A 23,522-nucleotide genomic window follows, 5' to 3' on the forward strand; every position below is an offset into this window, starting at 1 on the left:
ACAGCGACCTTAATGTAGCAGCGCCCGCATACCTGTGAAGAAAAGTTAACCTGCAAAACCTGTGAAGAAAAGTTAACCTGCAAATAAGACATTAACTGAGGGTGGGTAGGGTGGGAGAAGCTCTGGAGCCAAGTGAGGATTCCCAGGTAAGATCCTCCCTCTATTTTGTGGGCAGGTAATCCCTCCCCTACCTGGCCTGGTCTCCTTGGCAACGCTTCCCCCAGGTGGGATTGGACAACTGACTGAGGTAGGCGGAGACCTCCAGGTATCCCACCTGAGGGAAGGCAAAGCCAAGCCTATGCTGATGGAGCTGCTCCAGATCCAGGGGCTGTGCGCGTCCACGCAAAGGGCGCCCCCCGTTTTAAGCGGGGAGCGGTCATTCCCTGAGCTTGATGGTGGCAGCACTGATGGGGGAAATAGGGACATTCCAGGATCAGATCATGAGCTGGGTCAATTTTCATAATTCCAGGACTGTCTCTGGGAAATCGGGGCACTTGGAGGCTATGTGGTGGCATGGTCAGGTTCTGTTAGGATAACAAAACATTTGAATAGGACCTGATGTCTTTCCCAGTAATGGTTCTAATTGGTGTTTAATTCTATTGAAACCTGGGTCAGCTGACTGGCCATTCTCATGCTTCTGGGCTCAGCATTTCTGAAGCTATAGATATAGCTCATGTTGCATAAAGCCTTCTACTGCCTTTTACTTGCCAGTTTTATAGATGTCAATGCTGGATTCCTAGGGTTGGTTTAACAATTTTGCCTTCAGCAGCCAAGAAAGAACAGATGAGGTGCATAAAGATGGAAATAAGAACGTGGTTGTTTGGGTTTTTTTTGGGGGGGGGGTTGTGTCAGACTGGCAGAAGAAATGTATTCCAAAGTATCCACTGTCTGTTTTAGAAGCTCTGAAGGTCACAGAATATCCACAGGTGTGTTACGATGAAAACTGTAATGGGAAAAATGTCACCTGCTGAAAATTGACCTCTTTCAGAGCTCTGGCAGAGGCATGTGGCTCATCTTCCACAGATTCTCCTCCTTATAGCATCAGACAGAAAGACTGGAAATATTTTAAAAATAAAAGTCTAGTTATGCTTTTACTCAGTTTGCATCATTTGGGGGTGGTTTTGCCCACACACATCTTGCTGCTAAGTTGTGTTGTCTTGATTATTATGGCATTGATGTATGGTAAATTTCAGTGATCTTCCCAATAGGAAGAACATACCAAGACTGGAGAGGGGTAGTATTATCAGATACTATGCCTCCATACTCATCACTCACCAGTAAGGAACATCAAGAAAGACTGAAAGCAATAACGAAAAGGCATTGGCACAAGATGGTAAGTCATAGCTGGATTTCCCCCCAGCTTCTGAAGTGTCCCATAGAGTTTAGGAAGTATGCTCTGACACCATGGAGCAGGATTATAAAGAACAGAAGTTTATTGAGTGGTCTTAATCTGTGTATGCTTGTGGAGAGCAATCTTAAGTTTTCAGAGTTCATATTAAAGAATAGAGGAGTTTATATGTGTGAACCTAGTGAGCTTTAGCTGTATGTTTTCAAACCTCAGGCCATACTTGATGTGCATAGTATATGCATATATGTTTTTCCTAGTGGGGCAAATAAAAAACAGAGCAAAGGTGGAGATTTTCTCAGGGAAAATTATGTGGGGTGGAGATTTAACTCCCTCACCCTATGCTACTGTTCTGTTCTGGGTTGCTGCCCTTTTCCTCCCCTACACCCCTGCTACACTATGAAACTTCACAATCAAACATCCAACTCTACACTGAAGCCTTCACCACAATTAAATTTTACTTATAAACATAATCTCCTCTCATACACCAACCCTCTCCTATATATACAATCCCTCACTGAACACCTCCACACACTCCACCCTGTGCTGAAAGCCCCCTTGCACACACTGCTTCACACTGACCCTGATCCAACAAACAAGCACAGGCCAACTCATACAAGGAAAGAATTCTCTTGCAGTACAGTAAGACCCAGCTGCTTCATAAGGACCACAGCATGAGGCATCTTTGCTGTTCCCAGGCATATCTTCATCCCAATCTGGATTTGAGCCTGAAAAACTAGGGGAAAGTGGGTGTGTGGAGTGTAAATTGTAAGTAAGTACAATTTGTGACATTTGCACAGCATCATTCCTAATTACGGGACATGTCTCTTAAGGCATTTGCCTTGGCTTCCAATTTCTTGGCTTGTAGAGCTTGAGCCAACATGAGAGCCTTGGCTTTGGTCTTTATACCAGCAGGTTTTTGGTCACTGAATATGAACTCTGTTCTTTAAGATGCCCTGTGTTAGGTACAATATACTGCACTTAAGTTCCCTATATTATGTGGTACTGAATTTACCAGTTCCACAATCAATGAGACGATATCTTCAGAATATCAGAGCAGTTCCATCAATGTTAACACTAGTTAAGGGGCACACCACTTCACTGGAGGAAAATCAGAATACTATATTCCTTCAATTAAAGTCATAATAATAATTAGAGAAGCAAATTGCTAGCACTGTGCTGTTTAATTTGAGAGAAGCACCTCATTTAGAGTAGTTAACTTCTGAGTCCTTAAGTAATTATTTAAACAAACTCACTTTAAGAGATAACAGCAAATCTCATGTAGAAACAAAGCCAATTCATTTACTGAACTTTGCTACTGAGCATTTAACATGTTATCTCTCTGAGGCTGTTATCTCTGTAGCTGAATTTGTGGAAATAGAACCTAATCATTCAGCTGCGAAAGGCTATTCACTGAGGTTTATTTACAGAAGTATCGTATATAGCTTCATTTACAGAAGGCATCCCTTCATTTAAAAGGATTTATTGTATAGTGGAATACACAGGGATCATACTCTAACTAGCAATTATTAGAGGGGTGGCGCCTGAATAAATATTGCTTTTGGTTTGTCCTCTTTTTCTTAGAATGATAAACAGTTTTCTTCTTCTTCAAGGTAGTCTTTTTTATGCCCTTAATCTGGCCATCCAAAGATATTTCATTGCAAATTCAATGCTGTACAACAGGGGTGGAAAACCCCTGGCTCGTGGGCTTTAGGTCTCTGAATTTTATTGTTAACCTTTTGCCCACCCCCCTTAGCCGAATGGACACAGAAAGCACAGCCACTGACATGTATCTTAATGTAAATCTATCATATTTATTAATGTAGCCAAAAATGGACTTTACTTGCTTGATGTGAGTGTTAAAATGTGAGTTTGGTGCATATATTTTCTAATTAGATTAATTACATTGTTTATTGCAATGTTAATAGGAAGTCCCATTATGACTGAGCATTACCAAGGTATCCTAAAATGTTGATGATGAATGAATGAGTGTGTGAAAATACACAAATGTGATTAGAACTAATGTGACCTTGGCTCAGCTCAGAATACTTCAGGTGTCTTTCTCAAGGAGGAGTCAATCTCTTTGCAGTGGGAGGGTGGTGTGTGATGTGGGAGGGATTTTTCCCTTTGCAAAATCCAAACCTACAACCATTGAAACGGGTCACTCATTTGCTTGGCAATATGTTGTTAATATGCCAGCCAGCTGACAATAAAAAATGTCAAAAAACAGTAACGTACGTCGTACGTACGTACCTTTATATGTGTGTGTGTGTGTGTGTGTGTGTGTGTGAGAGAGAGAGAGAGAGAGAGAGAGCTCCTCCTCATCACTTGAACACACAGTACTCCTTAGGCAATATGCATACTTCAGTGGGCAATTACCAGCTCACTGAGTTTGCAGCCAACTCTGAAATCATTATAAAAAAATGTAAACAATAATGATATTTTTTAAAAAACAACAACTGAAGGACCGAACAGTACAGGTGATGAGTCTGTATAATTGTAATCAGAACTGGTACCTAGAATCAGATTGCATCCCTAGGCCTGACAAACAAATATAATTAAAATCCAGGCAATTGGTGAATGGGGCAATTGCCCCATTCACCAATTCTTGCCATCTGCTTCCTCTTCTACATGACTTCTTTCCCCCATTCTTATATAACTTCCTCTTCCTGCATGAACAGGGAAGTGAGTGTGTGACAGCAGTACTGCAATTGCTATTACATCCTCATCACATTTGATCTCATTCTGGCACAATTTCCTTCACCCAGAATTAGCCATGCATTAAAATAATATTTATTTATGTGTGGTTAGGTAGCTGTCTCATATATATTTGAAGGGTACCCCTTCCTTTGTGACCATTTTGTTCCATGAAAGATCTGTCACAGTGAATACTCATGCATGTCTCCTGAACAATTCTGTTACTCGGTCCTTTTCTTCATAGCGGCGCCGTCGAGAAACTAAAGTGAAAATATGCTCTGAAGAGCCTCTGAAACCTTCAAGAAAATCTTACAGGTGCTTTCAATTATTTTTCTGAAACAGGACACAACCTAGTTTGCTATTGGATTGTTTGCCGTGTGTGTGTGTGTGTGTGTGTGTGTGTGTGTGTGTGTGTGTGTTTTAAATGTCAGGTATCTTAAATTTCCAAAAGCAAAAGAAAGGAACAGGTTCAAATTATTTTTGGTAACGATTTAAGGTGCACTTCAACTCTGCAGGATATAGAGGTTCTGCACTGGTAAGTGGATCCTAGGGCTGTTACACAGTGCTGCTAAGTATTGGCATCAAACATGTAAACAGAAGCTGTGCTGGAAGGCCAAGCTACTTGCCACCCAAGCCACTGAATATGTGGGGTGCTTGAAGACCAAATGAATCATAATGTGAAATGGTGATAATTGCATCAAGGGCTGGGCCAAGAGATTCTGCCCCTGCCTCTCCAAGTCCTCTTCCTTCTATGACTCCATGCCTCCTTTTTCTTTCCACCCCTCTTTACATTTATTTTGCCGTAGTGGCAGTCTCTGTGCCGCCGCTCCTACCTTCAGCCCCTTACACTGAGAAATGGCAAAGGGAAAGTCCTTTCTCAGGGTGAACCACCGGGAGAGTGCCTGGGAGTTGCTGCCGCTCTAATACCTAGCTATTCTCTTTAAACTGAGGGGTCATCTGCACTACACCTTTAAAGCAGTATCACACCACTTTAAACCATCATGGCTTCCCCCAGAGAATCCTGGGTACTGTAGTTTCTTAGGGGTCCTGAGAGTTGTTGGGAGAAACCTATTCCCCTCAGAATTCCCAGAGTTCCCTGGGAAGAGAAATTGATTGTTAATCCACTCTGGGCATTGTAGATCTGTGAGGGGAATAGCAACCTTGATGAATTACAGTTCCCAACTGGGTTTGGGAGAATAAAGGAAGGAATTTATACAGATGCCTTCTGTTTCCTATGACCAGAAGGCTCCTATAAAGTCAACCTATCCAAAGGGTAAAACCAAATAAAAAACAAATCCAATAAATTCAGGGGAACACTGGGATGGTGTTCAGAACTCCACTCTGGAATGAGTTTATTCTTCCCCTTCCCAATAGTCTGTGAAGGGCATGCATACCATATGGAGAGCATTAGTGGACAAGGACTGGGCTGGATTGGGCTATGCCATTACCTGGCACTAAAACAGAGACAGACATTATCAGTGGTTGGTACTATCCTCTGCTGTGTCATGCCATTAACATTTTGCAATCTGGTTGTGTTAAAAGAATCGAAATGTCACGTTTTTCACCCAACCTTCTGACACAATGTTTATCAGAAAAGTTGGAACGACCCTTTAATGCTCCTGTTTAGTATTCTTAAATTCAGCTGCCGTTCAGGAACACATTACAAAATGTAACAAATGAAAACAGAAGAAAGTGCATTTTCCCCTAATGTGCCTAAGCCTATTTTATATCAGTTTGACACACATAAGCTTCAAGCTTTGCATTTTCAATTATATGCCTTCCTTAATTAGTCTGTCTTGAAACCCCGTTTACTGAAATATTTATTTGTAGGAAGGACAGGGAACTCTTCCCTCTACAGATGTGGGTGCTCTGTACCTCCCACCATCCCTGACCATGCTGGCTGGGGCTCATGTGAGTTGAAGGCCAACAAAATGTGGAGGGATACAAGTTTCCCATCCCTGGTTTATATGATCAGATCTATCATTGTGCAACTACAGCATATTGCACCATGGTTTCTGTTTATTTCTTGTGCGGAGGCCGTTAAAATATCTGATCTAATTCAAAAAAAGCACTGTATTTTTTCTGATTATGATGTATATGTGATACATAATTTACATGAGATATAATAATTAGTGACCTAGTTGTCCCACAAGCATGACATAGTAGAAACTGTAATAAGTGAGATTCTTTATTCAGTTAGTGATCTTTTTGTAATGTTATGTGTGTCTGTATTTTTAACCCTTAAAGCTAAGTAATGGAATGTCTATGATAATAAATTCCTCTCCAAAAAGTTCTTAAACTAAGATTAGAAATCTCCAGAGCTTAGTTTTACTCAAGTGTCACAATGACTTAACCTTTGAAAAGAACTGTTAATGTGATCATTCAATCCCATAAGATATGGAGTGTGATATTAATGCATCTTCACGGGGAACTCTGGCTAAACAAAAGCCATCTCTTAGTTCATTCTGTCATTTATCTGTTTGAAGAATTTTTATTCCACTCTTCAGCCAAAAAAAACCACATGGCACAAGAGGAAAACAGATTGGAAGGGAGAAGGAATAAAGCTAACTCTGGTAATGCTACTCTTGTTGATTATTACTATATTGGAATATACTGTTATTGCACAACGTCCCTCAACATTAATGTGGTAAGGGGGCATTTTGAACTTACCATCTATTGTGGTATAGTTATTGCCCCCATCAACTTTTTTTGTATGCTTCTCCACACCATCATCATTATTCAAGCACACCAGTGCAAGTAGATAAATAAGGTACCACTGTGGCGGGAAGGTAAATGGCATTTCCTTGCACTCTGGTTTCCGTCATGGAGTTCCGTTGCACCAGAAGCGGTTTAGTCATGCTGGCCACATGACCCAGAAAGCTGTCTGTGGACAAATGCCGGCTCCCTTGGCTTGAAAACGCGATGAATGCCACAACCCCATAGTCGCCTTTGACTGGACTTAACCGTCCAGGGGCCCTTTACCTTTTACCTTTACTGGAATTATGTAACCCCCTTTTCTATCACAAAATTGCAACTTTTCTGAAAGATGTGGGACTCAGCAGTACAGCTGCAAATAAAACGTTTTAAATGTGTTGTAAAGTGCAATATAAAAATGTGACACTAGATGGTGACAGTGAGCTATGCCAAATTCAATGTATTTTTCAAAACACTTTTTCAAAAAGCATTTTCACAGTGTTTATTTTTAATATGTGTGTAGATTCCACCCTGGAGTGGATCCTTGATATTTTCATTTGTGTGGCATCATCCTGGTTTCTATATGTTTAGCTGGTAGCCCCAAGAGAGCTACATACCTTTTGTACTCAGTTCCTTCCCCTAAACCACGTTTGGATCGATTCTTTATTTCAACAGTTGCTTCTTGATGAAATTGTGAAGCTACTATCAAAGCAGATAAATAAAATAGCCCCACCTTCACAATTGCAGGAAGCAGGAGAGAGTGGGACAAAGGGAGGTAGAAGACATAAGCTTGGGCCCTGTGACAGTCTGGAAAGCCATATCATCCTCTCATAAAAGGACTGGGCTGCCTGGGTCCATCATAAATATATATGGTATAGCTCACGTACATTGTTCATATGTTGGTTTCTGTCTCTTTCAGCTTTAGTGCTCCAAATGTTGCATTCTTGTTCAGCACAAATTGTATGAATTTTTTTGCTACCCTATTTCAGTTTATAAATAAACCATTTATTCTCTGTTCAAGTCCTCCAACAGTTTGCTGCTAATCCTCAGAAGATTAATATGCTTTCAGCGATAATCCTTTCATCTGCTGAAGTTCAAAGATGCTGAATCACTAAAGTTAGTAGGCTGACAGAACTTCCAGTAAAATGGTACCAAGAAAGTGACGATCCTTTGTTGGATTTCTTTTAATTTTTAAGGTTAAAATTGTAGGTGGCATAAAAATATCTGTCATTCACAAACCGTCTTTCAGCACCGATAGAACACTTGAAATTTCAGCGCAAAATATTATTTGCCATTTGTCTGCCTCCTCATAGCTTTACATGTGGGCAACCTGCTCTATAAGATCTTACACTAAGAGATGTTGGTGATTAAAGAGCGGGGAATGTATGGATGGTTAATGCTTTGTATAGATTCCAGAAAATTGCACAAGAAGCTCTGAGTGCGGTTGTGCTCAGTTAGGTTCTGCTGTTGTGCTTCCCACAGGCATCTGGTTGGCTACTGTGAGACAGGATGCTGGACTAGATTGGCTATTGGCTGGATCCAGCCAGCTCTCCTTATGTTCCTATTTGAGATACACTTTCCATGTCATCACAATAAATTGAAATTACTGGTTTACTGTGGATGAACAACATGCTGGCGCATACAATCCATTCACTCACCCCTTTTTCAAAACAATCCAGTTATAGTTAGCTTGAGATCTATGTTTGCTACTCTTAAGCAAACCAGGAGTGCAAATCAGGATTTGAAGTTGGCTTATGAATTCTGACTGGCTTGAGAACAACTGGGGCAGGATCCTGGCTTTTCATGCCACAACAAGCTAGCCTCATTTGGGTTTACCTGTGCACATGAAAGGAAGATGCTCATTCACAGTAAGTCCAGGAAAGCCAGGAATCCTGGCTTATTGTGATGTGAAAACATGGCTACTGGACAGCGACAGAAAGAGCCGCAGGCCTTATGATAGGAGAGCTAGGCCTGTACAGCCTGCCGGCTCTCCACTGCTGCCTACTTCTCCAGGTCACTGGACAAGACAACATCACACAAGGGACGCTATGACCTTGGGATGAGGCAGGGAAGCTGCACAGGTACTCCACACATATTGCAGTGGCACTAACTCATACTTTGAACCTGACTTGTGACACACACTTGGCACGAAAGGTAGGCCATCAGTGATTTAATACATCCAAATTGTCTTATGTAGCATAAATTCAATCTACCACTTAAATACTTAAGAAAGGTTTTAGAACTATATAATGAATGTGTATGATGTCATACTCTGTTGGCTGGCAGTGTTTTGTATATTCTTGGAGTCCCGCATAACCTCTTTTTCTCCCCTTCATTCTCCTTATCTGTTTAGTCCCGCTCCAAAAGAGTGAGTGGGTCGGATGGAAGAGAGAGTGGTTGCAAAGCAATGCAGATATTGAGAGTGCATGTATCTTTGGGATGGAAAGAAATGTGCAGTGCAATCCTATGCATATATACTCAAAAGTAAATCCCACTGTGTTCTACTGAACAAAGTTGTGATGGTTATTGGTTTTATGGTTTTAACATTTATGTTCTGGTATCTTGCATTTGATTGGAATATTTATATACTGCTCTGCAGTCCCTTGGGATAAAAGGGTTTATAAATGTAAATGATGATGATAACAACAAATCATTTGAGGAAAAGTGATAATTTGTTGTTTTTCCTTTTGAGCTTTCTCTCTTACGTTCGGAATATAGGAGGCAATTCTTCCCTTCTATATGATGTTTCTGGTTTAAGCATTTATGTTGTGAACTTCTGCGGGATACCATTTTGAACACGAATAACAGGTTATAAATATTTTAAACAAACCAATCATTCAATGAAAGTAATAAGTGTCTAGTAGTACAAACACACACACACACACACTCACACAATCAATTCTTAGCTAAAAATGAGCATGTCTAAGCCAAATCTGTCTGTGTTTTGTCTAAAAGTAGATGGCAACTTAGTCGGCAGAACATGGTACTCTTAATCTCAAGGTCGTGGGTTCGAGCCACATGTTGGGTGAAAGATTCCTGCGTTGTAGGGGGTTAGACTAGATAACCCTTGTGGTCCCTTCCAACTGTAGAGTTCTATGATTCTATGAGCTGTTGCGGGGGGCAGTAGGCCTGTTGCTGGAATTTGTAGGTGGGGAGTGTGCTGTCTTGTTGGCCACTGTGGGAACAGAACGTTGAACTAGATAAACATCTGGCCTGATGCAGCAGCAGATCCCTTGCTGTGTTCTTCTTGATAACATCATGTTCAAACTTTTCTCTTCATATTGCTTTTAGGTATGTTCTTTATGCTGTGGTTTGTTTTTAAACCTTGCATTCTTTGTACAACCCTCTAACTGTTCCATTTTAGAAGAAAAGACCACCAAAAGATAAAAGCCATCTTAAAAAAAAAATGCAACTGTACCCAGTAGGCCTACAACCCATATGTGACGGAAGGTCCTCACAATTTCAGTGAATGTAGCAGAAGTTCTGCTTCAAGGTCACTGTGTAGCGAGTGGAAGCCTCTTGGCTCAGTTTAACAGGACATCAGCCAACTCAAAGCAAATTGCAATTACACTAGAAATTACATTTGGACAAAACAGGAAGGCTGGGCCTGTTAAAGGAGGCAGAATATTTGCTTTGAGAGAATGTGGGTTGGTAGGTGATTGGAGAGGGAGGAGGCAGACATCTGATTTTGAACTTGGCAACCCCTCCAGCTGGTTTAGTCACATATTTTCAGCTCAAAATCTATTTGGCCTTTACAACAGCCAAAATAAATGTCCCTTAATCACTTCCAACCTATTAACAGATGGGTAAACAGCTTTTATAAATGGGGCATACAAAATACTTCACAATCAGCCAAAACTAATTAGTGGCAATAGCTGAACCAAAATGTTTAATTCAAGTAATATATATATCAATGTAGATGAAAGTACAGTTTATTTATTTATTTATTTTTTTAAAAGTCATTTCAAATATTATGCCTTAGAAAAATCACAATGGGCTTCATTTAAACCTGATGAATTTGGAATTCTAATTTGTTTTGGCTTTTCTTCTACATTAAGGCACAATCCAGTGGTGAAGATCTGCCAGCTGAAGGACTACTGTATAGTAAGGGCAAGGGCCACTATTTGAGGGCCACATGCCGATGGTGGGGAGGGCCAGAGGCAAAAGTTGGCAAAACAACAAATGCACATTTGAACAGGAGGCTGGTTTCTGTATTCACCCTTCCCCATCCTCCTTCCAGGCAAGCAAGAGGCATTATCAGAGTATAAGGACACATTCCAGCCAGCGAGAAACACTTGGGGTTTGAGGCAGGACCAGTCTTTGCATTATGCTTATTAAAATAGCTAATAAAAAGTTATTAAAAACAACAACAATGACTGAGCACTAACTGAGTTTTACAGAGGAAGTCTGTGGGCTGACGTTTCTGATCTCTATAAGCTGCTCTGGGAACCTATTTTGGCTGAAGAGTGGTGTAAAACTACTTTAGAAAAACTATTACTCTGTTGTTCTCCTGAATTATCAGTCTACTGCTTCCAACACATGTCTGTCTGTGTATGTATGTATGTATGTATGTATTTTTATGCAGTCACTAAAAGGGTTTGTGTGAAGAAACGCATGAAAAATAATATAGATTTAAGGATAACCCATGTATTCAAATTAGTCACATAAATTTGGTGGATGTTGGGGTTGTTTTAGAGTCTCAACTTTAAAAAGATTGATTCAGAGGAAATGGGTATAAATTGCAACTTTGCAATTTATACAGATGGATGCAATTAATACAGATGATTTTCTGTATTTCAGTGGAAATGTGCATTTTGTTAACATTTGCATTCATCCTTGTTTCCATACGTGTTAAACTTTTTTCCCTGTTTTTTAACAAAATATTTTGTAGGAGAAGGCGTACGCTCAGTATAGTTCACGAGAAAGTCAAAAGGATTGGGCCACACTTGGATATATTTGAAGCTTTCAAACACCTCCGAAAAAGACAAACCAAGGATAAATATATTTCATCCGCCATTATTATACAGAAAACAATCAGAGGATGGCTTGTTCGTTGCAAAATGCACAGATTGAGGCTGAAGGTATTGTATCAGAAGCTAGGTGACATGCCATGGCTAGGATTGCTATGATTAGGCTTATTTATGAACCCTTTGCATTTGCTAGATCAGCTGACCATGGTGCTTTTTATGCATTAATACTATCCGGGGCTGGCACTGCCATGAGACAAGGCAAGGCAGTTGCCTTGGTGCGGGAGGCTCTGGCTCTGTGGACTGTGCCCTGTGCTTCTTGGCTTTCTCTTTCTCCGCTATGCACGTGCTGCCTGTGCCCAAATGCCCACCTCCCAGCAGCGGTGGGTGGCATTGGGCACCTGGGCAGATGTGGTATGGCTGGTACACAGCAGGGGTGGCAGTAGCAGAAGGCAGCATTTTTGTTTTGCCTCTAGGGGCAAAATGTCCTGGACTGGGGCCCTTATATCATTCCAGCAATTTGATAGGCAGGAATCTGATTTGGTAGGTAGCTCTCTCTGTCTGTCTGTCTCTGTGTGTAAAATAAATAGCTTGATGTGGTATAAGGCAGCTTTCTATGTAGCTTAATGTATACTGCCTGAAGCCACAATTTCAGTTAGATATACTGAAGGCCCACAGGCTGTGCCCTTTATTTAAACATTGGTGCAGGTATATAATGGTTTGCATATAATGATAAGTATGGCTTAGTGTGAATGATCAAGTGTGCAGTTATAGAAAATGAAAATCACATATGCTTCCTTCTTCCCCAGTCCTGCTGCTGCCATGCTGTCCAGACGTAAGCAATGGTTTGCGTTAGCATTATGTGTGAACTCAAGGTCATAGTATTTCTCACTCTAAACAAACCATGTGTTCTTGGCTTGTTTGTTTGGGGAAGAGAAGTCACAAACCCAGGTTCGCACATAACCCTAAGCCAAACCATGACTTCTGGGTAGTGTGATGGCAGCAAGGCTGGGGGAGAGACAAGGCAGATATGATTTTTCAATTTGTGTGTCTCCATTCTTACTTGTTCATGCTTAATTGTAGCTTGGCTTACTATTGCATGAGAACTGAGTCAATGTATAGCACCCCATATCTGGTTGTAGTTAACGGTAATTTTTAATCCACCTGCATTGCTTTTGAAGTTTTTTCTAATGTTGCTTTACATTGTCTTGTTTTATGTTTTATGAGAGGGCAGTATATAAATACTTTTATAACTAAATAAAATACATATAAAATTTCCTTGTGTTCTCCTGTATCACAGTATCTGCTGTTGCACATTGGTAATATTTCCCCCCACCAACAAAACACTAACACCTGTTGCTTCTCGTTTTATTTTTTCACTTTTGCTTTGTAGAACTTCTGCAATAGTTTGAACAGACTTTGATACTTGCCTCATCACATTCATTTATGTGTGTGTGTCCTGGTTGTGGTTGTACATACTTGCAAGGGATTTGTCTCTGTTCACCACCTCTAAGAGTTTCTTATTTTACACACTAATAATTTATAATCCTTTCCCTTTGAAATAAATGAAAACAAAATATTTGCATAATTGTAGGCTAGGAGCCATGGACCAAGTTTACTAGCTGTCGTAAAGGAATATCGCAAAGTGATGTTTCGCATTAAACGCCGATGTGGAATCTTGGATCCAACTACACCCCTAATATTTGATCAACTAGAAGACTATCTTGACCACAAAAGATGTATGTATTGGTTATATTATATTATATTATATTATATTATATTATATTATATTATTTCAGAGCAAACCATTATTGAAATTGCAGTACCTCTTGCTTTTTAAAATGCTGTCTATATTTCAATATTTCAGAATTCCAGAAAATGCAACCATCTCTTGCGCTTTCCAAAGCTTACAGTATTGTTTCAAAGACCTTTCCACCATAGATGAAATACAGGCTTATGTATTAACATTATAAGACTCTTATGTGGAGGTACCATAACTCACTGATATAGAGCACAGATACACTGTCCCAAGTTTCCCGTTAAAAGGATCAGGTAGCAGATGATGGGGAAAACCCAGTCTGAGACCCTGGGAAACACCTGCTGGCCAGTTTAGACTGGTGTAGTCAACCTGCTGCCCTCCAGACATTGCTGGACTACAACTCCCATCATCCCCAACCACTGGCTATATTGGCTGGGGTTGATGAGAGTCCCAACAACTTCTGGAGGACACCATGTTGGCTACCCCTGATTTAGGCAACACTGGGAGCTTCTAGTTAATTGAGCACTGAGATGCACAACTGTGTGTTGTTTTGTCAGGTTCTATGGTTAGAACTGCATGGGATGGTGGGAGTCCTATATCTTCCAATGCAGTTCACCACCAAACAGTAATAAAGCACAGGGGGCGGGGGTGGATTTAGTGATTTCCATTAGAGGGCAGAAGAACTTTGCTGAAAATGCTGTCCATTGTTTTATTGCCTGCCCTGCCCCCCCCAACTCATTTCTCCATATGCTTCTCCCACTCCAGTCTGGTATTCAAAATGGGAAATAAGTCCAGCTGGAGGGAAGTTTTGGGGAAGGGACTCAGGGAGGGGATAGGGAGTGACAGATAGAGGAAATATTCAGCATCCACTTTGCCCTCAGCTTCTTCATTGGAAATTACTATGCACTGCTGTTTGGTAGCATTCCTAGGTTCACCACAGTCTTCTGTAGTCCTGTGCTAGCTCAGCTCCAATCTGAATGTTATATCTCCCCTATGGAAGCTGCCTGTAAAGTCTTTCCACATGAAAGGTGATGGTCACAGCATGCAAAAGCAACTTACTGAGTGCCAAGGGCATGCCACGTTTGCATATCAGTGTGGCATGTCCTTGGCAGGAATGGCACTGGCACACAGGAACTACATGTGACTCAGTCCTGACACATGCATTAGCAAATGCTGAAACATGATGTGTACCGTGTGGAGTGCTGCCAAGGTCTTCTTGGCAGTCTCCACGAGGAGGCTGTAATGTTTACATTGACCCTGAGATAGGAAATGATGGAGCAAACTGGCAAGCAATAGGAAGCGATGGAGCAAATTGGCAAGTCACTCAATCTGAGTATTCACAGTGAGATAGCTTGAGAAACAGGCAGGTCCATCTACAGAGGAAAATGAGGCGCTTGGCAGGCATTTTCCAGCACAGAATATGGAGTGAACATATGGCCAATGTGGCAAAGCAACAGTCTATGCTTGATATAGCAGCATCTATCACACTAGCGATGCTAAATGTTGAAAAGGGGGTAATAGATAAATATAAAGTATTACTTTGAAGTTAAGCAGTGGAACTAGTAAAGTAGCTGAAGTAGCAGTGATCATAACATTCTATGTTGACAGTGAATATATCTAGTGACAGCAAGGAGATCTAGTGCTGGGCTGAAATCTGCACCCCAGCAATTTTCATACAATTTTCTGAATTGTGTGTATGTGTATGTTTTCCAATGATTGGGTTAGTCCTTGATGTGGTGGGTGTAGGCAAATTCTATTTGGTGTTGGTGTTACCTTTAATATGAGTTGGCTGCTGATGTATTAAAGAGCAGGTTGGCTACCCTCAGCATCCTGGTAGAAAGCTTGTCCTGTAAAATGAAATGAAAAAAAAAATTAATAAAACCCAGCGGCTACCTCTTATTTAATGATATGATTACCAAGCCTCCCTGCCCCCCAGCCCAATTCTTAGAATTTGCCTACATCTTCAAAATATTAATGGGTACAGTTACACATAAAAAGGATGAAGTTAACCATTGAATATCTTATATCAGTACATGCATATCCAAGGGGTGTGTGTGTGTGTGTGTGTGAGAGAGAGAGAGAGAGAGAGAGAGAGACCGACAGACCTGGAGTGGCACTCTCTGAATGCAGACTGCAATAGTGGAGGAATCAACATAGTGAAAATGGAAATAATAATAATAATAATAATAATAATAATAATAATAATAATAGAATATTTATACCCTGTCCATCTGGATGGGTTACCCCAGCCACTCTGGGTGGCCCCAACAAGAATATTAAACAGAATAAAACTTCAAACATTAAAAACTTCCCTAAACATGGCTGCCTTCAGATGTCTTCTAAAAGTCAGATAGTTTATTTCCTTGACATCTGGTGGGAGGGCATTCCACAGGGTGGGCGCCACCACTGAGAAGGCCCTCTGTCTTATATAGAAACAGTAGCAAGAAATATATAGTTTGACAAGGCATGAAATATTACTTGTCAGGGATTGGATGAATACTGAGGGGTGGGCACCAGGAGAAGTGGGGTTGGAGACTGACTTGGAAGAAGGGATCAGTGAATAAGGGGAACCTGTAACAGCCAGAAGAGAAGAGGCAGAGGCAGGAGAACATGCAGGATTGGAGAGTGAAGGAAGCAAAGATAAGTCAGGCTGGTGGAGAGTCAAGGGCTTCTGCACCGCCGCCTCCTGCCCCCACGTCTCCTGCCCCACTGTCTCCCTGGACCATAAGAGGATTAAAGCGGGAGGAGCAGAAGGTTACACAGAGGCAGAGTCTTCACCTGCTTTTGTGCAGCCCAAATAGGGAGGATACACAAGCCAAGTTTGGGGGCAGGGCCTCTTTGTTGCGGCAACTGCCTCATCAGGTGCACACCTAGGACTATCTGAGAGAAGTAGGATTGATGGACATACCTCCCCCTGACTTGTAAGTGTACTTTTGACAATGACGAGTTGATTTCTCACTCTGGACATTCCATGCCTGACAGCACTGTGACATTATTGGGAGCAGGTGGACTGGCACTCTACCTGGGCAGAGAGTTGTAGTCTGTAACACAGTTTACCCAATATGTTCCCATCCTCACTATTAGAAATTGGGTTAGACGGAGCAAATTTAGCTGCCTCAGGTATGGATATATGACAACATTATCCAAGTCAGGTGTAGGAGCAGCTTTAAATGCCTCAGGTGAAAGTGTGGCAGCTTGGTCAGAAGCCACTGCCAACCCTGTAGCACCTGAATCAAATACTGCAAAAGGATTACTAACAGGAACATTAAAATTCAAAGGGGATTGTTGGAGAAACGGGGGGCCAGACTCAATTCTGCTCTCTTTAGATTTAGACACAGAGAGATAAGGCCGGGACTACCTGAGCGTTTGGTATTACCCATTATAAAACACAAATAGTTTAAAAGTACTGCACCCCCCCACACACTTTTTAAAGCAATATCACAAATCCACTGTTAAAACTTACATAAAACAAGCACACTACTGATAAAAAAATGTAAACTATTATATCCAGAAAGACTGTTCTTTTACCAAGGCACACACTTTTATATTACACTGTCTCAGGCTTCATAATCAACAGCATTAACAAGAGGTCCAGTTATATAATTCTTTATATTCTTATTGGACCTGCAGATCTTGGTGGCCACAGGCTGTGCCCTAGGTGATTAGTCACAAGAAAGGAGCACTTTGGCTCCTCCCCTTCAGCTTGTTCTTCTATTGCTTGATGGCCAGAAGAAATGCACAGCCTTCAGAAACAGATCTTGGTGACTCAGTTCACTTCCACCCCTAGTAGTCATATCATTCCTATACAACGCTTTCATGCATGGTGTCCCAAATGTTTTCTTAAATGAGTTCTAGTCCCATTTCAAAAGTCCTGAAAGCTCTGAAACTCCACAAAGTGTCTACCAGGCACCAGAGTTTGAAGATGAGATGAAAGAAGAATATTATACATTCAGTTTTGATGAGCTAACAGCCTTGTTGGCCTGAGTGTAAATAGAGTTTGATTTCACATTGTTTGATTTCACCTATGGAGATGGCGTCAGACCTAAGTTTCCAGCGTCTTCTCATAAACACTATAATTGAACCTATATCTCATCTGGAGATAATTCTGTATAACAACAGAATGCATTTATTTTATTTTGCTCTGAGCACTTATGGCTGTTGAATAAGAACCACTCAGCTTTAGAAAAATCGTTTTGAGTAGCTAAAGCTGATCCATAAAATAAAATAAAAAATGCATCCTGTTCTTGAATTTGTGTTCACACTGACAAACACATAGAGTGCTCTGAAGAAGCAGGCTTTCCTATTCCTTTTAATTAGGGATATTGTGGGAGTTCACCTGAGCCTGACTTAGATATGACATTTCAGGGTTCAAAAACCCCACTTCAATTTCCCTACTCCAGAGTTAGATTAAAAAAAAACCTGAGGAAAAAAACCCTCTAAACAAAAGAGAGGAACCCCTATACCCTCCTTCTTGCTTCTTCTACTTCCCCGGCCCCCCAAAGCCACCACCTACCGCAGCCCTCCAAAGCACTTCCCTGTTCCTTCCCTTGTCCATTGGTAGGGAATAGGAGCAGCAGTGGAATCAATGAAAGATGAGAAAGGAGAATTTTCTCTCTCCCCAGTTTTCTACCCCTCCACTCTCCCATTTATGCAATGAGTTATAGTCTATGGGAGGGTTAAGACCTGCAATTGCAAGAGCTCCTGAAACACCATTTTCCACAGTATACTTCACTCCTATACCATGCTATGTGTGGATGGCACCTTATCCCACTCATTTTTTGCTTTGTATAATTTGTTTTGCATTTGAGAAGGTAATGCAACTATGCTGTTAACTTTAGTATTTTGAAAAATACTACTCATAAATACTGTTAATTTAATTTAAAAATATCTGATTTAAAATGATACAGAAAATTCAAGATTTGTTAAAGTTCTCACCTAATAAAAATGTACATATACATTATTTTACATTCTAGTTTACGAAACGATGTTTACCAAGAGAGACTTCTTGAAAGAGATGGATAGAAATGAGCTACCTAAATTCTTCAGAGATTGTGGCCTTTTCCCAACCCTGGCTGAAATGAACAATACAATGAAAATGGTATTAGAAGGTAAGAAATTCTCTGGATGTTTTTGTTCAGAGGCAGTAGAGAATGCTGTTCTTAGGCAAAGGGGGGTTTAAATTGTTGAAGGAATGTGCACTTTGTTTATTTAAGTAAAATTTAGAAGCTACATTATGCTGCTGAGTAATTCAAATGAGCCAGTAGTTGTTAGGGCTGTATAAAAAACAAAAATGGGCTTGGAACCTGACTCACTTGGACAGCCGGGTCACCCTGCCCTCAGAGGCTTGGACAGACATTGTGCTTCATCTTGAAGCTGAGGGCACCTCATTTTCTGAAGACTTGGATGGCTTCTTTATTGACTAGAATGAGAACATCAATAAATGTCTGCCCCCCCCCCCATTTTTAGGAAACTGCAGGCAATGTAGCCTCCTCTCAGGGGATGAAGCCTGCTATATTTCAGAGAGATAAGTGTAGAGGTTTTTGACCAAAGAGAGCATTTGATTTATTTATTTATCATTCCCCTCCCCTGTAGTTTTGTGGGCAATGTTATGTTCTATGTCGTGAGTGTTGTGTGGCTGTGCAACATTTTCACATGCATTGTTAAGTGCAGTGCTTTGTGCGCTCTATAAAACCATATCTGTTAGTAAAAACCCTCGGAGGACAAGCCACCTTAATCTTCCAGGGATTCTAGTTTTTTTTTGTATCTTATTTTTGTGGCTTTACCTTAAGAGCAGTGGATAAGAGCTATGATGCCAAGACTAGTCAGAAGTGCAAGATGGTGAGGCCCAAGGCTAAATCAGTTGCAGGTAGTTCCAAGGGTGGAACAGGTGCCACAGGGGTATACTGTGTGTATGACATCTGTATGGTTGTTGCAGTTACACTGATGACTGCAACACAGATCATGAATTGGGGGAGGATGTTAGAATTCCTGCTCCATGATTGCAGTCATGGGATTGTTGTCTATCACATGACGGTTTATGTTTTGACTCCACAGAGTGGGAAGTGATGGACACAGGATGTTTGTGTTACTGTGTTCCATGAAGTGGGACTATTGTCCTTTGTTTTTTCTCTTTGCTGTCTGATGTTAAAGAGAGAGGGAGGGAGCCATGTTGCAGTGCTCCATGTGTGTTTATATGTAGATTAGCCAAAATGCTGAGTTGCTGAGGTCTGTCACGCAAGTTGCGAAGACTCTGCAGATCCCTAAGTGTGCAGGTGTCTGTTGACATCGGTCGCTGTGATGTTCGGGCAGAAGAAAGCTTTTGAAGCTCCCAAACAATCGACCAGGAGGGAGAGAACATGCCAGTCGGGCATGTGACTCTACCAGGGTCCTACTCAAGTGTAGGCTGAACTCCTAACATGATGAAGGTAGATGGTGGAAATACTATATTCTGTTCCCCACCCTCACCTCAAATAATGCTACCTGGCTGATGGAGATCATGGTTTGCTATAAGCTGCCTGAACACACCATCTTGAGTCTAGAGTGTGATCGGCAGTTTTGTGTGGCAAAAGGTGGCCTATTAGATATCCTGGTCCCAAATCCTATAGGTCTTTAAACGTCATAACCAATAAATTGAATTGTGTTTGGAAACAAACAAGCTACCTATTCAGCCAGTTGTTTTTCATGTGTCCCTTCCAAGCCCATAAATGTGTAAATAAGCAAATATTCACAAAAGACAGTAAGACTGCATTGGAAAAAGTAACTCAGGAAGAGTAACTTGAGGAAGATTGACAGTAACCCCCTTCACACACAAAGCCATGTGAAAATTGCTCTCCCATAGCAATCATGAATGATATGCCTTGCAGCTTTCGAGGGAAGGGGCTGCATAGCAACAGACAGGAAAATCCACAAACTTCTTAACAAGATCTGATCAAGGAAAAAGGTGTGACAGGCGTCTTCTGTTTGGATTCTGTATTGCTGGTCAGTTGGCTGTAACAAATATCTGACTGGGGCAGAGAGGACATGCAAGACCCTTTAGGAATGCATCCAAAATACTCCTCATCCTAATTTCTCCCCAAATTTTTGGAATTTTGATTTGCGAATGTGTTCTAACTGTGTGTGTGTTTTTCAGTTCCTTGACCATGTAATCTGTCCTGATATTGTGTTGAAGGGTGGGATATAAATATCAAAACATTTTTCAAAGTTTTCTTTTTTTTTAAAAAAAATCATCTTTAAATATTCATCACCATTTGCTGTTTTGAAAAGGTTTCTGCTGAAAAGGGCATGGAGGGATGATAGCTACTGAGGCTGTGCAAAAGCTTTAGACAAGGCACAAATTTAAGGTAAATAGTACTGCTTCACCGGGCCACATTGAAAGAAATATTCATAGTGATCCGCATTATAGACCTCCCCCACCTCCCAAAGTTTTGGAAGTGCCTTGGAGCTCTGAAAGTGTGTTTTTGTTTTTTACTTTTTCAGGCCAGCACCTCCAAGCTCGCCATAAATTAAAAGCAAGCAAACAAACAGCAGCATGGGGGAGGCAGAGAAATTTCTGTGACTGGTTGTTGTAGATTCCGGAGCTCTCCATTTACTTCTGATCAGAGTGGTTTTGGGCATGAGACAGGTTTTGGTGGTGGCACTTAGGCTATGCAACTGTCTCTGCTTAGAATTCCAAATGGCCCCCAATGACAAGCATTTTAAATGTTCCTTGGAAACAATTTTGATTTGTCAGGTTTATAGATCAGGATGTTTTTGTTTGTTTGTTCCCCTGGTTTTCCGCTCAAATTTTTGTTGCTGTGTTTCTTTTTTTGCTGGTTGGTCTTGTTTACTCTTTATATGAATATTGTTTTTAAGTTGGATTTCTGATCTCCATCTTCATCTTTTGATGGGCAAGTGGCTTAAAATATTAATATAAAAATGCATGGTTCCAACAAAAATAATGTTACTTTAGCCACATGCACTTAAGTCTTTGGGTGAAATTCATGAGCCATGCAGCCCAATCCTGTTCATGTTTATTCACAGATAAGTTACCCAAGTGTTCATAGGATTGCAGTCCTCAAAGTATAAAATTTTACCTGTATTGTTGATATCCAATGATACCAGCACAAAGCCATTCTTGTTTTCTTTTTTAAAAAGGTTGGGTAAATTATTATTTGGACAAAGGGAATTCAAATCAAGTGTTCTTCTGCTTCTTTGGGAATGTTTTAACACAGTTATGCTTTATTGTTTCCAGCCATAGCTTCAAATGCCATAGATGAGCTTTAACTTGAATTTCTAGCAGCCTTGGTTGGTTTACATCACAATTTCTGTGTAGTTAAAATGTTTTTTTAATGCCAGGCAAATCTCTGGGGGGCCTCTTTAAAAGAGCTAATGTTCCCTTTGGCACTGAAATCCACTTACCTTAACTGACTTCAGTTATATTTCAACCTGATTCCTGGTGTCACAACGGTAATGTTAATTGTAGCATCCCAAAGGCTCTTAGTATTCATCAAATATTTGATTTACATTTTCTAATAAGGCTTTTGGAATGCATGAACAGGAAACCTGTCCTCTACCATGATTCCTACTACTGTCTCCTTCATTAACATTGCGAGTTGTTTTTTCTAAAGTAATTAAAATATGTAATTGAATACACTAGAATAATTTTGGAAAATTAGTTTAATTATTCCACAGGTTCTACTGGGAAACATTGCATCTTTTATTATAACTGAATGGGTAAATGTGGCTTTTTAAAATCCCACTTGTATTTCACTAGATTATTTTTTTTAATCATTTAAGCAAATCCTGTCGATAGGCAGGATTGTTTCATGGTTCTCCATAAAAGTACAAAAGTGCTGTCGGATAACTTTCCATCTATACCTAAAATCAATAGCCACCCAAGTTATTCACTCACTCCTGCCCTTGACACAATGCTCATAAGGTAAGTCTAGGATGGATTTCAGCATTGTATATTAGAGAACGTGACTATGTACTTTTTCTGAGGTAATGGCAGTGAGTCTTTCCTTTTAAACTGACGCTACAGCAACTTAATTCTTAAAAACAAAACAAATGCCTGATCCTTCTAAGGAGACCTGTGTGCTTAATCAAGCATCTATGTCATGGGTAGGCAAATTAAGGCCCAGGGGCTGGATCCGGCCCACGGACGGTCCGGGAATCAGCGTGTTTTTACATGAGTAGAATGTGTCCTTTTATTTAAAATGCACTCTGGGTTATTTGTGAGGCATAGGAAGTCATTCATTCCCCCCCCAAAAAATATAGTCCAGCCCCCCACAAGGACCCACCACAAGGTCTTAGGGACAGTGGACCGGCCCCCTGCTGAAAAGGTTTGCTGACCCCTGATCTATGTGCATCAAGCATCCAAGTATCACCAGCATAAATTAGATAAATATAAAAATATGCATCCAATACATGTGAGAGTGGATGATACCTACTTGCATTGCATTGCTTTCTTTGAAATGTTAGTTTGAATGTGGATCCCTATGCAGGTGCTTATACATTCAAATGTGTGATTCTCATGCACACAGAGGGCTGTATGTGTGGAAGCCCAATATACATGCTTATTCTCTCTTTTCTTGTGAGGGGATAATTATGCAGCTTGGACCTCTCTACAGAGTTTGTATTATAGTCTACAGAGTGGAATATGTATTATACTTATGGTGGAAAGGGCATGCTTGAAGCTCCTTGGGGAAAAGAATTAAACAGCCAGATAAACATTCTCTTACTTTATCTTTCCTAGAGACAAGCCAAAATGTAGATCTTCATAACTACTATATAGAACTTTGTACCCAAAATTCTTTCTAAGTGAATGGCTCCCTTAAGCAAACTATATTAGGGAGATCATTTATTTGAGAAAAATGGATGCCAGTTCCTCTTGCTGGGCAACAGCCACAGCTTGAGTCATCTTCCTCTTTTGGCACAACTCCTATACCTTTCACAGTTGTCTGACCTGTAGAAATTTAGCGGGTGAAACTTTTGAAGGCTTGGAGCTGGACTGATGAGGAAATGTCTCTATATGCCAAACTGCTATTAAGGGCACTGCGCTGGAGCACTGTCAAAAGAAAAA

At 40.7% G+C, this 23,522-nt stretch overlaps 1 protein-coding gene across 3 annotated transcripts in view; it reads left to right on the plus strand.

Moving 5' to 3' along the window:
* IQCM (IQ motif containing M) overlaps positions 1–23,522 on the plus strand; it is a 93,663-nt gene that overhangs the window by 25,912 nt on the left and 44,229 nt on the right. For all 3 annotated transcript variants that reach the window (XM_081021653.1, XM_081021655.1, XM_081021654.1), the window contains exons 6-10: positions 1,209–1,333; positions 4,287–4,357; positions 11,628–11,817; positions 13,298–13,442; positions 18,436–18,570. In XM_081021653.1, coding sequence (XP_080877779.1) covers positions 1,209–1,333; positions 4,287–4,357; positions 11,628–11,817; positions 13,298–13,442; positions 18,436–18,570 — 666 coding nt within the window. The remainder of the gene's footprint in view (positions 1–1,208; positions 1,334–4,286; positions 4,358–11,627; positions 11,818–13,297; positions 13,443–18,435; positions 18,571–23,522) is intronic.

The sequence above is a fragment of the Podarcis pityusensis genome (assembly GCF_964106645.2).
Source record: "Podarcis pityusensis genome assembly, chromosome: 9".
Taxonomy (NCBI): Eukaryota; Metazoa; Chordata; class Lepidosauria; order Squamata; family Lacertidae; genus Podarcis; species Podarcis pityusensis.